The following is a 21,362-nucleotide window of genomic DNA, read 5'->3' as shown; positions in this document are numbered from 1 at the left end:
TGGTAGTGAAGCATAATGAATGCTCCGGGTTTCAGTGAAAATGGTTTACTCATCCGAGCATAGTTGTCCTCGTCGTCCTTATGAAGAACTTCAAACAGCACACACAATCCTAGCAAGCGGCCTTCTCTCAACAGCATTGCACACATTTTTGGTCGCAACAACCGACCGACCGGGAGAAAGACCATAAACCAAATGAAACCGAGTCGGGGCAATCCTTGCTCTTTTATGACTTCGCATCTAGTGCAGTTTGGGTCAACGATCGGGGTTTTTTCACTCGGGTGTTTTGCGCACCAATTTGTATTAGCGCGTTTTAGTATTGGTGTACCAACACATAGCCGACCCAAAATGTTGTTCGGAAAAGATGTCCGTGAAAGAGGCGTTTTTCGTGACGCGAGATCCGTTCGCGAATTTCAATTGTTGCGTAAGACGTAATTCTACGTCAAAAAACTGCTAAGGACGAGCAGCAGTTCAAGGCAAACAAGGACAAGGACAAGGTGGCTGAGTGTACAAAATCTGAAGGCAGGGGTTTCCCGGCACACGTATAGCCCGTCCGGAGTATACGTGTTCACCACATGTAGACTTCGGACCAACCAGATTTCATTGTATAAGTTAAGGTAGTGCCACCTCTATCCCGGTACTACTTCTCCTAAATAATGAAATGTTGCAGGGTAAAGTATGGTGTACGTTAATAAGTTTCCTCGCAAAAATGCTCTTTCGCTCTTTTCAACATCTGTAAATTTTCTTCTCACTTCTCTATCCATCTTTATCAATTTCAGAACTACTTTTCACCGATATGCCGAAAAACAAATTTACGCTATTTTCGATTTTAAAAAAAGATTAACAAACATGAAATAAATATGTAAAAAACTAAAAAAAAATCGAACATATAAATTCACTCAAAACATCTTTACCATTCTTATTTACTATCAATAACTTTTGTTTTTAGATCTCACATATCGGTCACAAAACATTCCAGTGCGATGTTCAAGAGTTTTCTCAGCCACTCGTTTGAGTTTGGTCGAAGCACGACCATTTGTAATGTTTTAAAGACAAATTTGTTTCCGATATGATGTAAAAAAATTAAATTCAATTTAAGCTCAATGCATCATCACCAGCGGCGTCATATATACAGATTTTTCTGTATTATACACATTTTTCAACGTCAATACAGATAAGGGCATAATGGTCACCTTAAGGAAAACGCTTATGTAATCATAGAAAACAGCAATAATATGTGAATTACATCATTGTTTCTTGTTCAGACACTAAAATAGTCTATTTCCTAATGAGCTAAAACTTGAAAAAGTAGATGAAAACGTTTAAAAATGCATTTTAATTTGTTTTGCCGAAAGCTGAAAATTTAGTCACTGTAGGGGCATAATGAGAACCCCCCCCCCCCCCCCCCCTGAGGCAGAATAAGCACCATTAATTGGGGCACGATGAGCGTTTTCTGCCGGGGAATCTTGCAGCGAATTCAACTCGATGAAGTCAACTGAATTAAAAAGATCAACATCATCATCATCATCATCAGATGTAGACTAGTCAAACTGTAGCTGTACAATTCAGTTGACTGCATCGAGTTGAATTTGCTGATAGATTATACGGTAGAAAACGCTCATCGTGCCCCGATTGATAGTGCTCTATTCACTCCGAGTCAACAAATTTAAGGAAAAACGCGTTTTAAAATGGATTAAAGTGAAAAATAAAAAATTTGATGATGGTGAAAATTGGAGAACAATGTGTGATCAAGATGATTTTAATGTAATAAAAGCTTATTTCGTGGTGGTCAAAAATTATAATATTTTCGTCACTTGAGAACCTAGCTGGTTTTTTTTTCTAAATATTTCTGTAAAGATGATAAGAAGATTTCTTTTTTGGTGAAAAATTAATACTAAATGAAGTATGAAACAAATCCTCATGAAAATTTGTTTAAGAAAATACGTTCTTTTGTAGAAAAGAGGAGTGCTTGTTATGCCCCGGTTGCTCGTTATGCCCTTATCTCCCCTACAGATTTTTATAAAGATGTTTAAACATAAATAAAGATTTACCTATACAGATTTTTTTTTATAAACTCAAAATCAATTGTTAATGAACCAGTTTCCATGGGCTAACCGAGTTATATCTTTTTAGGCCTTCATCTTTCCACCTGCAGTATATCGCAAATACTGTTTTCGTTGCAAAGATCTTTAACTTCTACAATTAAGTTTATCAATGACGACTATATCCATGTAATTATTATTTATACTAGGTTTGTAGGAAGGAAGCCTCAATAGTCTCTTTCAAACAACAGTAAGCATAACTTAAATGTATATCTTCTTAACGGTGAATGATAGCCCCCCAAATACAGTACACAAATTTAGATAATTAAATTCATATTAAATCTCTTATCCTTAAGTTTTTAATCTATAGAGTATGGTAGTATATATTTAAGATTGTTACTTTATGAGAGTTTTAAAGTAAATAGATTGAGAATCATATAATTCTTATTTCAAATTAAATAAAGTTAGCGTCGTCAGGTTTTTAATTCAAAACTCTTAAGAAACCCCGATTTTAACCTGGTGCTGGAAAATTTTAAATTGAAAAAAACGTTCAAATGTCAAATAGGTCTATGATCAAATCACTGACCAGTGAGCAGGCATCGAAATTTGTTTTTTTAGAATGATCATTATTAAATTTCTCCGATCCGGACGATCATGTGTGGACCACATCACAACGCTACGAATAATACTGGAACAAATCAACGAATTCCAGGACTCTCTTCTGCTGGTGTTCGTTGATTTCGAAAAAGCATTTGACCGACTGAACCACGAAAACATCTGGGCTGCTCTTAGACGACGAGGGGTCCCAGAGAAACTAGTCCATCTCATCGAAGCACAGTACGAGGCATTTTCGTGCAAGGTCTTGCACGACGGTGTCTTGTCCGAACCAATCCCGGTAACTGCTGGAGTGAGACAAGGATGTATTTTGTCACCGCTGCTTTTTCTCATCGTAATGGATGAGATCTTGACTGGATCGATTGACTGTAGACCAAACCGAGGATTGCCGTGGAATCCTTCAACCATGGAGCAACTAAACGACCTTGACCTGGCAGACGATATTGTTTTGCTCGCCCAAACACAACAAGACATGCAGAGCAAACTCGACGACCTCACCGAAAGCTCCAAGGCAGCAGGTCTCAAAATCAATGTCGGAAAGACCAAGTCGATGGAAATCAATACAGAAAATCGTTCCAATTTCGTGGTAGCTGGACAACAGGTTGAGACAGTGGAGTGCTTCCAGTATCTTGGTAGCCAGATTACGCCTGATGGTGGGACCAAGAAGGACATCGAAACCCGGATCAGAAAAGCCCGATTTGCGTTTGCGAGTCTCCGAAACATCTGGCGGTCACGCCAGATCTCTCTACGAACTAAGATCCGAATCTTCAACTCAAACGTCAAATCCGTATTGCTGTACGGGTGTGAAACTTGGTGCACATATGCGGTGACGACGCGAAAACTGCAAGTTTTTGTGAATCGCTGCCTGCGGAACATCATCCGCGCTTGGTGGCCTGGCAACTGGATCTCAAACGTTGAACTTCATCGCCGGTGTCATCAAAAGGCGCTAGAAATCGAGATTCGGGAACGTAAGTGGAGATGGATTGGGCACACGCTGCGAAGAGATGAAAACGAGATTTGCAGAGAGGCGCTTGACTGGAATCCAGATGGGCATCGAAGAAGAGGCAGGCCCAAAAGCTCGTGGCGGCGAAGTCTAGCCGCTGAAATCTGCACAGTTGACGAGAACCTCGGCTGGCAGCAAGTGAAGACGCTGGCTCCGGATCGCCAGCAGTGGAGATCTTTTATCTCAGCCCTATGCGCCGGTCAATCGGCGCTGGACCCTTAGGTAGGTATTATTAAATTAAAGTCTTTAAAAAAGTTTTGCATTGAACAGGTTTACAAATTTTAACAAACTGAGCTAATCTATAAAAACAAAAGTTTTGTTTAATACGGGCACGAGTTTTTTCCTCAACGATTACAACTCTCAAAAAAGTTTTCAGTTTTTTGTCGAAAAGTAACAAAATACTGCACCGAATTTATAGATTGTCTGAATTAAAAAAAAGACACTTTATAATTAAAAAAAAAACAAATTCTTATACGATTTGCAGTTCATTTTTTGAAGGAAGTCAGCCCATTTATTGATACGAGTTTCAATTCGTAAAAACCCGATAAGACGAGTTTTTTCGTAGTTAGTCCTAAATTTTCTAAAAATTTAAAAATAATACTGAAAAATACACGCTATATTAGGTCTTATATTCGATATAAATGTTGGAAATTGGTTAAAAATTAATTCAATAAATTTGTATGCTTTTTTGCAAAACTATAGAACTAGACAAAGATACTTAAAATAAAGGTTTTAATCCAATGATCAACTTTCCCGGAAACAGTAATTTAGACTTGTGAAAAATAAAATAAAATAAAAAAACTGTTAACTATAATAAAAAAAAATTCAGAAAATAAAAACGGGATTTTTTTACGATATTTGAATTAAAAAAAATCAATCCTCGAAATTTCTTAAGGCATGCGTCAAAACGTGTTGCAGTCTTCAGCAAAGTTGTTGAATGGGTTAAAATCTTCAATATCAAATGCTCAAAGACTTTTTTGAAAGATGTCAGATATAGATATTATTTAACTTTTTAAACCATGATCGAAATGTTAAAGCAGTTTCAACTATTTTCTCACGGATTAAATTTAAGTGACTTATTTTGATTTCAACAAATAATTTAAAAGATTTTAATTAAAACGGTTGGTATTGGAATAGCTCTCTTCAAGACAGTCGAATTTTTGAATTTTGGCAGAAACATTAAATTCTCCATAACGCAAAATTTTCGAACAAAAATGAACTTTTTGACTTGAGATTGAAAGACTAATAATTTTCATATCTTACACCCTTAAAACTAATATTTATAACTCTAGATTAAATTCAATTAATAAAATTATTTGTCAATTTTTGTATTACGAATGCGTTAAAAACGTTAGAACACATATCCAATTGGAATATTAAGCAAAAAACTAACACAGAAACAAAAACATAGAAGTTTTAGTTGAAATACAGAAAAATACAGAAAAATACAGATTTTTTTCATGACGCCGATACAGATTATAAAAACCATCTGGCAACCTTGACCATCACTCACTTGAACGTATCAAACACCTCAAGGCATGGCCCTAGGAACGAAGGAGGGGGTTGGGGTCACCTTCTTCCCCTTACCCTTACACACCCCCCACCCCCCCCCCCCCCCCCCCACGAGGGTCCAAAAAAAGTCAAGCAAAATGTTCTTCTCTTAACTCAAAATTTTGAATTCTTAATTAGATTTTGATGAACTATTAAAATGAATCAAGAGTAACAATCTCCACTCAGAACTAAGGCCAAAACCTCGAAATCTTTTCCCAGGTCCACAATTCTAATTCTGTTCTAATATCGAATTTTCATTAAAATTTGGCTCACTAAGGTTGCGATGAAAAAAAAAACAACTTTTCGAGTTCTTCTTGATTTGAATTAAAAAATCCCCAAATCTGCTTGGATATTGCCCAGATTTTGGGTTGTCAACTTTGAAATAGAATGCCAGGATTTTGAAAGGTTTTTAGATGAAATAGCCCGGATTTGTCCCGCCCGGTGAGCTTGATTTGAATCGTTTCCGACGTTCTGGTGCCATTTTTTTTATAAAAATCAAAATTTGTTGCCTGTGACCGGATTGTGGAATCTGTATTCAGTTTATTATTCATTATTATTGTTTTCAGTTCAATTCATCATTGAGACAAAATCCTGAAAAAAATCATGGTTTTGCATTTAAAACTAAAATTATATTCATTTTCCATGTTCAAAACTCATCATTCCGGAATATAAACAGAAAATATAAGAGAAAAAAACAAACCATTTTTAGGATTTGGATTTAAATTTGAAAGAAAATTTAAAGAATTGAAATATCAGAGTTTAATCACTCGGAATGTTCATCAGACTATTATGAATAAATCAGTTGAATTATGAATAAATAGTTGAAGAAAATAAAATGCCATTTATGGTTCATAATTATTGGGAATTTTTGTTTGGAGTTCCGATTTAGAAATCAGTTTTGAATTAGGAATCCAGATTTTTTATTCAGGTTCAAAATGCAGAATTCAGATTCGGATTTAAAATTCAAAATGGCCCAAAACAAATCACAAAGCAGGTGAAAACCACTCTCATTTTACAATTGCGTTTAAAAAAAAAAAATTTCAATTTTTTTTCACAGGATTTTAATAATGAAATAAATTATTGATGATAATTTATTAATAATAATATATTTAAGATTTAAACTGAAAGAGTTAAAAATAAATCTGATTTGAACTCCAAACAAGTTTTTCTTTCAAATGAAGCCTTCTAAATTCCTAATTTATTTTTTGAAGCTACAAAAAAAACTGAACTGAAAAAAACTGAAAGTAATGATTTTAGCTGAATAACTTTTAATTAAACGGAACTTCCCGAAAAATGAGATAGTTTTAGAATCACTTTTTTTTTTAAATTCTTTGTGTATGCATTTTCAACCAATAATGTTGTATGCTCTATTGTGTTGTGGGCCTACTTGGATGAATGTGACCATTTTTGATTGATTCAATTGTAAACGCTTACTGAAGAAGATAAAAAGTTGCTCTCGAAATACCGGTATCTGAACTTTTCATTTACCATGGTTGAATTAAAATGAATCTTTCGATTGCTTTGATTCAGTGTTATAGTAAAAATTTTGTCACCGAATCCAAACAACACCAAACTTTTAATAAATGAAATGTATGTATGTACATATGTATGTGGGGGAATTGGAGGCAGGGGAAGGTTCCTATTATGGTTTGAGACCCCTCCCTCTCTCATGAAGGGTGGTATTTGGGAACGAGGAATATTTCTATGAATAAAAGTACCCCTCCCTCCACTCAGTGGGGTGATAGGAAGGGGGAAGGGGCACCTTACCTGACAATTTTTCATATAACTCGATAACTAATCAAGATATTGGAACAAATTTGGTATGGGAGGGTAATATTTCTTCGATTATTTGAGACTCCTCCCTCTTTCCAGTAGGGAGATACAAAGGGGGGAGGAGACTTTTTTGGCATGGGTGGGTATTTGGGAACGTAACATGTTCTAATGATTGTTCGAGACCCCTTCCTTCTTCCAGCGGGAAGAAAAGAAAGAGGGAGGGGAGTTTCATGCAATTTGTACTGCATAACTCGAGAACCACAACAGCAAATGAAACCAAATTCGGCATGGAACGATATTCGTGTACGAGGAATGCTTCTATGAATATTTGGTATCCCTCACTCCTCCAAAAAGGTGGATGAAAAGGGAGAGGAGAGGTCTCCATTACAATTTTTAGTATAACTTGAGAGCTGATCGAACAAATGGAACCATATTTGGCATGTGAGGGTATTTGGATACGAGAAATTTTTCGATTATAAATTGAAGCCCCACCTTTTTTCAGCTGAATGATATAAAGGGGGGAAGGAGGGCTTCCATACAAATTTTTTGCATAACTCGAGAATAAATCGAGCAAAAGAAACCAAATTTGGCATCAAAAAGTATTTGAGTACGATAAATACTTTTATGAATATCAAGTTCTTACCCCTCCATTCAATGGGTAGGCGGGTGGAAAGGTGGTACTCCCTTTCAAGTTTATGCATAACTCAAAAATTTACACAAATAAAACCAAATTTGACATGGGATGGTATTTCAATACGAGAAATTTTTCAATGTGAAACAATTCCTTTCTGGCAGTAGGAGGATAGAGTTGGGAATATAGGAAGGGAAGAGGAAAGCTTACATTTACTTTTTTTTTTACAAAATTTGAGAAATGGTCAAAACTGAGCGTAGAAAATCATTTTGATATGATTCTGTGATTATTTGACACACCATCCTCCTTCCAGTGAGTAGGCACATTGAAGGAGGGAGGTGGGACAGTTTTGTTAGCATAAGTTCTCAATTCATGCTAACAAAGCCAACAAATGGAAGGAAATATGGCATGGAAAGGTATTTTGTTACGAGATAAGTTTCTACGATTGTTATAGACCCTTACGCTTTACAGTGTAGAGAGGGGAAAAAGGAGGGGGCTCCATATAAATTTTGCTATAAAGCTTAAAAACTTTTCAACCAGTAGAACTATATTTTATATAAGAGGATTTTTGGGTGCCAAAAAATGGGTATGATTTTTAGACCATGGCATTTATTCAGCAGGGGATGATGGTAAGGACAGGGGGGGGGGGCTCTCCTATCAGTTGTTGCATAAATCCAGAACATATCCAGCAAAAAAAAACTATATTTTATAAGTTAGATTTTTTGCGTAAGATTAATTTGAGACCCTCCTTTTCAGTTCGAAGCTTAAAGAAACAGATTAAAACTATCAGAACTTTAGCACAAATTTATAGATCAAGATTCAGAAAATTAGTTTAAGTCATCTTTGTATTGCAATTCGAAACTCCAGCTGCAGCTCTCATTTTATAGCGATTGTTTTTGTATTATGTTATAATTTGTTATATAATGCCAATAAAACAATAAAAATTTGAATTATTTCCGAAAATATCATTTGTTTTTGAAAGGTGTACAAAGCACACCGGGTCCGCTAGTGTATATATATAAAAATGAATTTCTGTCTGTCTGTCTGTCTGTCTGTTGGCTTTGTTAGCATGAAGTTCTCAATTCATGCTAACAAAGCCAACAAATGGAAGGAAATATGCCATGGAAAGGTATTTTGTTACGAGATAAGTTTCTACGATTGTTATAGACCCTTACGCTTTACAGTGTAGAGAGGGGAAAAAGGAGGGGGCTCCATATAAATTTTGCTATAAAGCTTAAAAACTTTTCATCCAGTAGAACTATATTTTATATAAGAGGATTTTTGGGTGCCAAAAAATAGGTATGATTTTTAGACCATGGCATTTATTCAGCAGGGGATGATGGTAAGGACAGGGGGGGGGGGGGGCTCTCTTATCAGTTGTTTAGCATAAATTTAGAATATATCCAGCTAAAACAACTATATTTTATAAGTTAGATTGTTTGCGTAGGATTAATTTGAGACCCTCGTTTTCAGTGTGAAGCTTAAAGAAACAGATTAAAACTATCAGAACTTTAGCACAAATTTATAGATCAAGATTCAGAAAATTAGTTTAATTTATCTTTGTATTGCAATTCGAAACTCCAGCTGCAGCTCTCATTTTATAGCGCTTGCTTTTGTATTATGTTATAATTTGTTATATAATGCCAATAAAACAATAAAAATTTGAATTATTTCCGAAAATATCATTTGTTTTTGAAAGGTGTACAAAGCACACCGGGTCCGCTAGTGTATATATATAAAAATGAATTTCTGTCTGTCTGTCTGTCTGTCTGTCTGTCTGTCTGTCTGTTTGTCTGTCTGTCTGTCTGTCTGTCTGTCTGTCTGTCTGTCTGTCTGTCTGTCTGTCTGTCTGTCTGTCTGTCTGTCTGTCTGTCTGTCTGTCTGTCTGTCTGTCTGTCTGTCTGTCTGTCTGTCTGTCTGTCTGTCTGTCTGTCTGTCTGTTCCCTATAGACTCAGAAACTACTGAACCGATTTACGTGAAACTTGGCAAGAGGGGGTATTTGAGGCCAGGGAAGGTTCCTATTATGGTTTGGGATCCCTCCCCTTAACAGGAAGGGAGGGAGGGGCCTCCCAAACAAAAGACTATTTTTTGCATAACTCGAGAACCAATCAAGTAAATGGTATTAAGTTTGGCATGAGGTGGTATTTGGATACGAGAAATGTTTCTTCGAATATTAGATACCCCTCTCTCCTTCCAGTGGGGAGATAGGAAAGGCGGAGGGGGGCTACTTTTCGTTTTTTCACATAACTCGAGAACTAATCAAGATATTGGAACCAAACTTGGCATGGGAGGGTTTCGGAACACAAGAAATGGAGGATAGCGTTTAAGTCTTCTAAATCAGAGGTCATGAGATCGATTCTCGGTCACGGCATACATAGTACTCTTTCTGTGAGCTGCTGGTGTTAGCATTAGTAAGATGCTAGCCATCATGTCCTTGAAAGATGTACGCTTTAGTCTTAAGCGGAATTTAGATCTTTTCAAAGAAACATGATGTTTCACTGAGATCCTATATGTGTGTGTTCGTTATGGTTATTTTTGACCCCTCCCTTTTTCAGTGGGGATATAAGCAAGGAGAGGGGAGGCTTCTATACATTTTAAGTTGCATAACTTGAGAATTATTCGAGCAATTGGAACCAAATTTGGCTCGGAGGAGTATTTGGGTACGAGAAAGATGAATATTTGATACCCTTTTCTAGTTTTTGTGGAGAGATAGAAAGAGGGGAGGGGGCTCCTTTACATTTTCCAGCATAATTGGAAAACTTATAAAGCAAATGGATCTTAATTTGGCATGGGAAGGTATTTGAATTCGAGAAATGTCTCTATGATATTTTGAGAACCCTCTGTTCTTCCTGTGGGGAAATTTTAAGGTGGGAGAGTGCACTCATACAATTTTTTACATCACTCGAGAACTTATCCTGCAAATGGAACCAAATTTCGCTTGGTAGGGTATTTGAGTAGTTAAGAGGAATACTACTATGAATATTTGGTACTACTGCCTACTTCCAGTGGGGTGATAGGGATCAGAGAAGGGGGCTCCGTTACAATTTTTTGCATAACTCGAGAACTAATCGAGCAAATGGAAACAACTTTGACATGCTAGGGCATTTGGATGCGATAAATGATTACATTCCTTTCTACTTGAATTGGAGATAAAATTAGGGAAGAGGGGAACTCACATTAAACTGTTTTGCATAAACCAAGAACTTATCAAACAAATGGAACCAAATATGACATGGGAAATCATTTGGGTATGAGAAATGGTTCATGATTATTTGAAACACCATCTTTTTCCAGTGAGTACTTAGAAAATGGGGGGAAGGGGGGTCCAACCCAATTTTTTGGTATAGAAGTAATCAAGTAAAAATATAAAATTTGACATGGGAAGGTTTTTGAGTACAAGATATGTTTCTATGGAATTTCACAGACCCTGCCTTGCAGTGTGGAGAGGGGAAGGAAAAAATTCGGGGTTCCATATAAATGTTGATGTATTGCTTAAAACTTATCAACCAATATAACCAAATTTATGTGAGAGTTTTTGATTACGAAAAAATGAGATCCCTACCTCCTTCCAACATTTGCGGATGGGAACGGGAAAAGGGGCTACTATACAAGTTTTTTGGCAGAAACCGAGCACTTATGATACCAACAAATCTCTCGGAAATCGAAAACACACACATTGAAGGTTTCCATTTTATCCACCTGCGTCTTGAGCCGGAATGTTCGCCTATTGATATCTGTGCCATTTATCGACCGTCCTCTCAAAATTCACAGTTGTTTTTCGATAAACTTGACTTTGTACTTGCATCGCTGAAGCCTAGCTCTCGATTACACTAGTTTACAGCATTTTTGAACTCAGTAAACTGAAGGTCATTTCTAATGTGAAATCGGACGCTGAATCCGAATATGAAATTCAAAAAAATCTCAGTAGAACCGTTTTTGAGTTATGCTCCAAATATGAAATTTCGAAAAAATTAAAAAAGTTCTTGTACTTAGATTAAAGTATCTCGGATGGCATAACAGTAATTTGAAATCTCTTTTTTGCATATTGAAGGTGAATTAGTTTTCTATCGATCATCTGAACAATGTTTTTGCGTTTGACCAATAATATTGTTGATATTAGTGACTTCATGATAAAAAAAATTATAAAAAACGCATTTTTTTAGAGAAAATTTTGTTTCAACGAAAGTTTTAGACTCGATGGTAGCATTTAAAAAATCTGATTTTCTTTTGCGCTTAGATGTTAATTTAAAACAAAGATTTCAAGTGGTTATTTATCTAAATCGGTTGAGAATTAAAGAAGTTATGGCTACTTTACCATAACTGAAATTTTTGGAGTTTTTAATAATTTAACGAACCGCAGTACACTTATCATAGTATAGGAAGAATGAAACATGATAAATCTCATCAACTCTAAGTCAAAATTATTTATTAGCTTACCAGAAGGTCACATGCCAAGTTTCAGAAAGATCTGACCATAGGGAGGGGTTGCTTAAGTCTCAAACGTGAAGAAAATTTTGAGGTATTTTGCCCGGAAGGAACGAAAAATTATGGTTTTTCATCAATAACTTTTTTCATCACTAGCTGATTGTTTTTTATGGTTAATTTTCTTAAAGCCTAAGTTGAGACAAATATTTCACCCGAAGACTGTAACTCGATTGGATTTGAAACAGAAAAGTTATTGCGGTTCAAAGATTGTATTTTGGTCGAAAATTGTCGTATAAAACGCAATGCGTAAAAAGTACTCATTGAGTGTTGGACAAAATTTGCGGCCTTTGAACCGCAATAACTTTTCTGTTTCAAATCCAATCGAGTTACAGTCTTCGGATGAAATATTTGTCTCAACTAAGGCTTTAAGAAAATCAACCATAAAAAACAATCGGCTTGTGATGAAAAAAGTTATTGATGAAAAACCAGTATTTTTCGTTCCTCCCGGGTAAAATACCTTAAAATTTTATGCACGTTTGAGACTTAAGCAACCCCTCCCTATGGTCAGATCTACCTGAAACTTGGCATGTGACTTTCTGGTAAGCTAATAAATAATTTTGACTTGGAGCGAGTGAGATTTATCATGTTTCATTCTTCCTATACTATGATAAGTGTACTGCGGTTCGTTAAATTATTAAAAACTCCAAAAATTTCAGTTATGGTTAAGTAGCCATAACTTCTTCAATTTTCAACCGATTTTGATAAATAACCACTTGAAATCTTTGTCTTGAATTAACATTTAAGCGCAAAAGAACATCAGATTTTTTAAATGCTACCATCGAGTCTAAAACTTTCATTGAAACAAAATTTTCCCTAAAAAAATGCGTTTTTTTATAATTTTTTTTATCATAAAGTCACTAATATCAACAATATTATTGGTCAAACGCTAAAACATTGTTCAGGTAATCGAAAGAAAACTAATTCACCTTCAATATGCAAAAGAGAGATTTCAAATTACTGCTACGCCGTCCGAGATATTTTAATCTAAGTACAAGAACTTTTTTATTTTTTTCGAAATTTCATATTTGGAGCATAACTCAAAAACGGTTCTACTGAGATTTTTTTGAATTTCATTTTCGGATTCAGCGTCCGATTTTACATTAAAAATGTTGGTCGGTCAATCAAGTTCACGATTTTTTTTAAATTTTGTAAACTAGTGTTATTAATGCTTGGCGACATCAACATCCCAATCAATCACGATCACCTGCCCTATTGTCCAACGATATACAGATCTCCTGAGATGTTACGGATGTAGAGTGACCAACACGCATATAACTCGCCCAGCTAGTAGCAACATACTTGATCATGTTGTATGTTCGGACTCAATAGCTGATCAGGTTCTGAATGAGACACTCCCACTCGACATCAGTGATCATAGCGTGGTGTTGACAACGATTAATTTGAAAAAAAAACCATAATGCACAGGAAACTAGAAAAAATAATTACTCAACACGATCAAATAAATGCCGCATTTCGAATAGAATTTGAAAATATACAAGCGTCCAATCCTTCAGAAAAATTAAACAAACTTATCGAGTTATACAGTATATTGAAAAACAGATACTCGAAAACAGTATATGTAGAAGTGAAGGTAAGGGAATACTGCCCGTGGATTTCACTAGATGTATGGAAGCTGATGAAAATCAAAGATCGCACTCTAGCCCGATGTAAAAAACACCCTCTGAACGATGACTTGAATGACCTCTTACTGCATGTCTCAAAAAAACTTCAACGTGCCAAAGCGGAAGCTAAACAAAGCTATTATCACAAACTTTTCAACAAATCAAATCAGAAAACGATGTGGAAGAATTTAAACGAACTGGTAGGACGAAATCAGCCTCAAACCGAAACAATAAAATTAGAACTGGATGGAGTCCTCACATCAGAAGAAAAACTCGTAGCAAATGCTTTCAACGGTTATTTCTGTAACGTTGGAACTCAACTAGCTGCCACAATCCCAAGAAATATTCACGGAAATCAAACTCTAACAGCCAGTCACCATAGCAGCATATACCTCCGACCAGCAACAGAGCAAGAAGCAGCGATGGAAAAAAATCGCTTCTAGCGATAATTGAATACATACAAACCTCGTCTACGATGCATAGACATCGTTGCCTGTCGACGACACTCACATACTCCTCTCACAATTGCAAACAGACCTCTGAGAGAAACGAGTTACGAGTATCTCAAAAGAGCACCATCTAAATACTATCCGTGTTGGTTCAGACTTTACGCTCTCCTTCTTACCATATTTCTCTTGTAGTGTGCGCTGACCACTAAATGTGGATCTCAAAGTGCACAACTGGGTATAAAGAGTTTATCGGAAAATGTACATCTGACGAACAGAAGCGATCCTATCATAATCATTTCGTCAAAGATAAAGATTTTCTTACTAATAAGCAGGGATCATCCATCAGTACGAAAACGACTGTCAAAATGATCAGATTTTAACTTGCGACACATCAATAGAAAGCTCTTGCCCTGTACATGATGGGAATTTATGAGAAAAGTGGTTCGGAGTCATCTGGTCTTGGCCCCGGCCAATCTGGCCGGTTCCGGAATCCGAAAAATCAAAATGATCAGATTTTAACTTGCGACACATGATTAGAAAGCTTTTGACCTGTACATAATGGGAATTGATAGGAAAAGTGGTTCGGGGCCATCTGGTCCTGGCCACGGCCAATCTGGCTAGTTCCGGAATCCGAAAAATCAAAACGATCAGATTTTAACTTGCGACACATCAATTGAAAGCTTTTGCCCTGCAAATGATGGGAATTGATAGGAAAAGTGGTTCGGAGCCATCTGGTCCTGGCCACGGTCAATCTGGCCGGTTTCGGAATCCGAAAAATCAAAATGATCAGATTTTAACTTGTGACACATCAATAGAAAGCTTTTGACCAGTACATGATGGGAATTGATAGGAAAAGTGGTTCAGGGCCATCTGGTCTTGGCCACGGCCAATCTGGCCGATTCCGGAATCCGAAAAATCAAAATCATCACATTTTAACTTGCGACACATCAATTGAAAGCTCTTGACCTGTACATGATGGGAATTGATAGGAATAGTGGTTCAGGGCCATCTGGTCCTGGCCAAGGCCAATCTGGTGCGTTCCGGAATCCAAAAAATCTTAATGATCAGATTTTATCTTGCGACACATGAATAGAAAGCTTTTGAGTTTTGCATGGTTAATATATATATGGTAATATATGGTAAACCTGCCTGCGAAGTCTGATGAAACTACAGCTTAGCGTTTTTTTATCAATATTTCAATGTATGTTTCGATGTATTTTATTAACTTCCCACAAATTTTAACTAAAATCAATCAAAATTGAGGCAGAATGCCTGCCAGACCACGTGTTTTTCGCTCAAATTTAGAATACTGTTACCCTTTGAGAAAAGTTTCTGGTTCCCAAATTACAATAAGAATGCATAATTATATTGAATTTCGTCCTTTTCCAAGTTTAAAAGGTGCACCAATAATTGATTCGAAAAATTTAAGAAATTGAATTTCGTTGCCTACATGAAGGCGTTTTACATAAAAGGATATAAAAAAGTGTATTTTAAAAAGCGAAATTTTCGATAAGGTTTGCAATAGTAAATGATTTTTTTCCAAAATAAATTTAGTTTATAAAAACACAATGAACATGTAATAAAACATTTGATGTTTCAATTTTAACTTTCCATATAATCATTGTTCCATTTCTATTTATGTGTCGCAAGTGAAAATCTGATTTTGATTTTTCGGATTCCAGAACTGGCCAGATTGGCCGTGGCCAGGACCAGATGGCCCCGAACCACTTTTCCCATAAATTTCCATCATGTACAGAGCAAGAGCTTTCTATTGATGTGTCGCAAGTAAAAATCTGATCATTTTGATTTTTCGGATTCCGGAACCGGCCAGATTGGCCGTGGCCAGGACCAGATGGCCCCGAACCACTTTTCCTATCAATTCCCATCATGTACAGGTCAAGAGCTTTCTATTCATGTGTCGCATCATGACATTTTTTAAATTTTTCCATGACAGTCACGGAATCAAAAATTCAAAAATGTCATTCCGACATTCAGAGGACCAACAGAATCTTCGACTGTCACAAGCCAAAAATGTTATCGACACTCATTCTCCGTGCAGCATTTCAGCTTGCGATTTGAGCACACATCGAGCAAAGAAAGTTACTCACTTGTCAGAGCTATATGTTGTCTAACAATGTATTCGTTCTCTCCGAGTGACAACCGTACCAACATTTTGTTATGGATTGAGAGGAACCAAGTTTGTTCGCTACTTGTACAGATCGCTAAGTGTACAGTTCAGGATAAAACCTTTATCGCATCATATTCATTTCATTTCCATCGCTGGCAAGAAGTCATTGTTTTAATGAACAAACTCGATTCCTCGAGAAGTCCAGGCCCAGACGGAATTTCTGCGCAGTTCGTAAAAGTTCATCATAACATCTTAGCACCGTTGATCAGAGACGTTTTCAACGACGCTGTTCGAACAGGAGAATTTCCAGAATTCCTTAAAATCGCACGCGTCGTTCCAATCTACAAAGCAGGAAAGAAATCGATCTGTAGTAACTATCGCCCTATATCGATCTTGTCGGTCTTCAGTAAAATCTTATAGCAGCTCTTAGCAGCTAGGGTTTCGCAGTTCCTCAAACAGTACAATCTATTATACAATTACCAATACGGCTTCCGAGAAGGTTCAAGTACTCTTACAGCTGCAACCGAACTAGTTAACGATATTCACAACGCCCTTGACAACCGCAAACTCATGGCAGTTTTGTTCCTGGATTTAAAGAAGGCCTTCGACACGATCGATCACACAATACTGCTTAAAAAACTGGATGCGCTTGGAATCAGGGGTACAGCGAATTCTCTATTTGCCAGCTATCTTGCAGATATGAAACAGTTTGTACGAATTAACCAAACTACAAGCGATTTAGGACACCTTCCTGTTGGAGTTCCTCAAGGTAGTAATTTGGGTCCCCTTCTGTTCATCTTGTATGTAAACGACTTGAACAAACTTCGTTTACATGGAAAACCCAGACTATTTGCCGATGATACCTCGTTGTCATATGAACACTCTGACGCAAGCGTAATAATATCCCAAATGTCGAAAGGTCTGGATACACTTCAAAGTTACTTCGATGCAAACCTTTTGTCGTTAAACCTTGAAAAGACCAAATATGTCATTTTTAAATCAACTAACTGGCATCTCGACTTTCCCTATCAACTACAAGTTGTTCAAACAGTGATTGAGAAAGTCAAAAGTTTTAAGTATCTTGGGCTGACCTTCGACGAGCTGATCAAATGGGATACCCATATAGGCCGTTTGAGGAAAGAGCTTAGTGCTATACACTGCATAATGTGGAAGATATCCAGGTTTATTCCCACCAAAAACCTCATAAGTATGTACCATGCATTTGTACAATCGAAATTGCAATATATGGTCTCCATCTGGGGAGCTGCTAGGAAAAGCGTCATAAAACCACTACAGGCCATACAAAACCGATGTCTCAAAGCAGTTTATAAAAAACCCAAACTTTTCTCAACGCAAACCCTGTTCCAAGAAGCCTCAGAGTCAATCCTACCGGTAGCCGCACTCAGGGAACTTCAGAGTGTCGTTCGGATCCACAGCATGCTGCACAACCCGCTTTTTCACCATAACCAAAAAGTTCGACATCAAAACCACAGGTTTCCCACACGATCAAGAGAAAATCTACTGCAAAGAAGGGCTAACACCGAAAATATGAAAAGGTCCCCAGAATATTTCGGGAAAACGAAATACAACAGTTTACCAGTAAACTTGAAACTCATAAGTAACAGAACCAGTTTCAAACGCAAAGTTAAAGTCCACCTTAAGACCCATGTAGCCAACTTTCTAACGTAAAACGAGGGCAAACTAGATCGATGAACCAGCAGTAGATTAGTCCAACAGAGCCTCCTTAACAGAGATTATTCTCACTGGAGGCTCGGAAAATTCATAGTTCCTCACTTGAAATGTAACTGCCACTAACTGCCGCCATACAATATTTTTTCTCCCTCTCCGCCAGCCACTACCGCCAGCCACTTCCGCCACAAACCGCCACCCACCACCGCCACAAGCCGCCAACCACCACCACCATTCAAACAACAAATCAAATAACAGAATTGTGATGAAAAGAAATAGTGTAAAATTTCAATCAAAATTAGAAAAAATGGAAAAAATATGAATAAAAGTGAGGAGGTTTTATGCCTTCAGGAGAATGGTCTTAAAAGGTTACCAACTCCCGGGGGCTTTTCCCTGCTCAATTAAAAAAAAAAAAAAAAACAAAACAAAAGAAAAACAAAAATAATTTCTTGAAATTTCATGTATTTTGGAAGGTTTTGCAACGCACACTGAATCAGCTAGTCGAATAGAAATTTAAAACGGAAATCTAGCCTTTATGTACTTAAAATCTTAAAGTTAAATTTAAGTGCAAGAAAATTTGAGAAATTGCAAATTGAAAAAAGTTCGAAAAACAGCTTCTTTTGAAAATTCGTCAAAAATTCTCTGTTTCGTATTTTGAAAATCTTAAATCGCAAAAATAGGCCAAATTACGTCAACTTTCCAATCCTCTTTTCGGAATTTATCTGGTATGACTTTAACAATTTTGACGATTCATTGATTGAAAGGTACGGTTTTTACACCACTTTTTTACATTTTTTGTGGTCATGATCTTGAAAAATTTCAAAAAAATATATGCTTATGGCCAACGTATAGTTTCTAACTTCAGCTATCTTGGACACTTAGTGAAATTTTTGCAACATTTCATAGCTGATTTACAGTCTTTTTTCCGAAGCATGTTTTTTCGGAATTTTATCCTTAGACTTTGAATAACGAAAGCCTGAAGTGTTGTAGGTGAATATTTTCTGAGAAACATATTTGAATTACATTACGAGGTTTTCATACATAACTATAAATGGTTTAAGTCAAGAGTGTCAAATTGACACTCCAGGGACTGAAGCGGGTAAAATTTTAGGAACGGATGATTGTTAAAAATAATGTTATTATTTCACTGACTCAGTAGATGTTATTTTTATTTATGAAAAAGTCATGCACTTAAGGGTTAAGATTCAACCATTTTCATATTTTCGAAAATCCTCAGAGAGAAAGATAAATCAAATAAATACAGGGTTATAAGTTGAAGGCTGCAATTTTAAAATCAAAGCTGAAGTTTCAGGAAGTTTCAACATTTAAGAAAAACTAATCATAAAACAGTGTGAAATTAAACAGCAAAAAACACACACATACTATTGAAAACATGCTAAGGGGCCGTTCAAATATTACGCAACGCAATTTTCGGTCATTTTCAACCCCCCCCCCCCCCCCCCCTACGTAACACATTTTTATCAGATTTTCTATCAAAAATTCACAAATCGTAACAAACTGCTAGACCCTCTCCCCCCCCCTGAAAGTGTTACGTAATATTTGAATGGTCCCTAAGTGAGTCTTAAACAAGTCTTTTTTTTTTAATTTCTTAGTAAATAAAATTTTAATAAACCATTGTACGGGGAAATTATTCATCATGAAAAGTTGGATAAACTCCAAAAGAGATATTTATTAGATGGGATGGGAAAGAAAAAAACAGTTTTATCATTTGAAGATAAAAATATAAGGCCAAATCATTTCGAACTTCATGAAAAATGGTGGGTGGTTAAATGTTTTTCGTGATAGGATTAACAAGCATTCAAGGGAAATTATTTTAAGTATTCATTATTACAAACCTCACAACCATAAGTTTCTCAGTATTTTGAAAACGATAAACACAGTAAAATCTTAATCAAAACTTTAAAAACACTAACAAAAGTTACAAAGCTTTCATGACATGGGTCAAATTTCTTATAATGATGGATAAAAGGCTTCCGAAATATCAAGAAGGCTAACGACACATTTTGATTTATATTTTATGTGAACCCGAGCACGGGTACAATCAGCTTTAGTATTTATATAATAATTACCTAGTAGAAATAACTTTCAAGATGAATCTAAAAATTAGAAAATAGCGCCTTTAAGCTGTAGACAAACATTTCTCTTTTCTGACACTTCTCAACTGTTAAATTAAAAGTTATATAGCCAACTTTAGTCAATGAACCTTTAATCTCGATTTTGTTTGAATTTTGGCAAGGATTCGCTTCACGAAAACACTTGTAATTCTCAGGTGTACTTTAAAAGGAAGTTAAAAATTATGCGCTGTTTGAACGTATTCAGAATACATCATGAAAGGATTATATGATTTACACAAATGAAAACTTTAATTAAGTGTTTTCTGCACTTCAGAGTGATGAAGCTCCACATGTAATAATTGAAATTTTTATTGAAATGCTTTCCCTTTCGATATTTAATAGACATAATAAAAATTAAGTTGAAAGCAAAAAAAAAATAAATGGGGTTCTAAGAAACAGTGAATTTACTAACTATTTTACTTATTTCAATAGATATTTGACAAAATCAGCTCATAGAAAATCTAAAGTAATTAACATGGTTTGTGAAATAAAAGTATGCAAAAACCAATTACCTTCGAGTTATCTAACAGAATGTGGTTTACTCGTTGCACATCCAGGTGGAAAGCGCTAACTGCCTCACCATGCTGCAAAATAATAACTCCAAAGATCGCCGTTAGCGAAGCAACGATATGGATCATCTTCGCACCCACGCCGCAGCCGCCGTTTAAAAAGCCAAACGATATCCACCGTTCCAACCAATAGTATGGGATTTGCATTCTTCGATGAACATATCTCTTCAATCTACGTGATTTCAAAACACTTCTGATAGAAATCTAGCAGGTTGCCAAGTACCAGGCACAACTCGATTTGTAGTGCTGTTCTTGCACTGTCATATTTTCACCGTTTTCTATTCAACACACAGCTTAGCCAATCTATCGTTTCAACATATTATCACTAGAATAAATGAAATTATGTTGATAACATCGCGAAGCACTTCAAGTTGACAAAATTTTAACATATCAAAGAATTTGCGCGCTCGTGAAGTGACGAACCTTATAAGTTAGCTTATCCATATTGCGCTCACATGCTTTAGAACGATGAAGATTATTTTATAAACTGAGCTCCACTGTTTATGAAGCACCAAACGCACTATTTTAGCTGCTTAAAATAATCGCTCACTCGACAATTATTATTGTTCGAAACCAGCAGAGCTAAACATATAGAATTGCCACCGAACGATTCGTCAGAGTGAAATAATTTTCTGCGGCCAGCAGTGGAAAATACCGGAGAAACGTTTGAAC

At 36.2% G+C, this 21,362-nt stretch overlaps 1 protein-coding gene across 3 annotated transcripts in view; it reads right to left on the bottom strand.

The window, feature by feature from the left end:
• LOC129755938 (A disintegrin and metalloproteinase with thrombospondin motifs adt-1) overlaps window positions 1-21,362 on the bottom strand; it is a 73,313-nt gene extending 51,951 nt beyond the window's left edge. Inside the window, exons 1-2 of one of the 3 annotated variants that reach the window (XM_055752650.1) lie at window positions 21,146-21,362; window positions 20,634-21,015 (exon numbers count right to left, since the gene is read on the bottom strand). In XM_055752650.1, coding sequence (XP_055608625.1) covers window positions 20,634-20,837 — 204 coding nt within the window. In that variant the 5' untranslated portion in view covers window positions 20,838-21,015; window positions 21,146-21,362. Of the gene's footprint in view, window positions 1-20,633 lie in introns of all 3 variants that reach the window. The other 2 variants (XM_055752651.1, XM_055752649.1) reach the window with 2 other exon arrangements.

This window comes from Uranotaenia lowii, chromosome 3, assembly GCF_029784155.1.
Source record: "Uranotaenia lowii strain MFRU-FL chromosome 3, ASM2978415v1, whole genome shotgun sequence".
NCBI classification, from domain to species: Eukaryota; Metazoa; Arthropoda; class Insecta; order Diptera; family Culicidae; genus Uranotaenia; species Uranotaenia lowii.
Note: the sequence above shows the minus strand (reverse complement) of the source record. Positions and strands in the feature narration are given on the sequence as shown.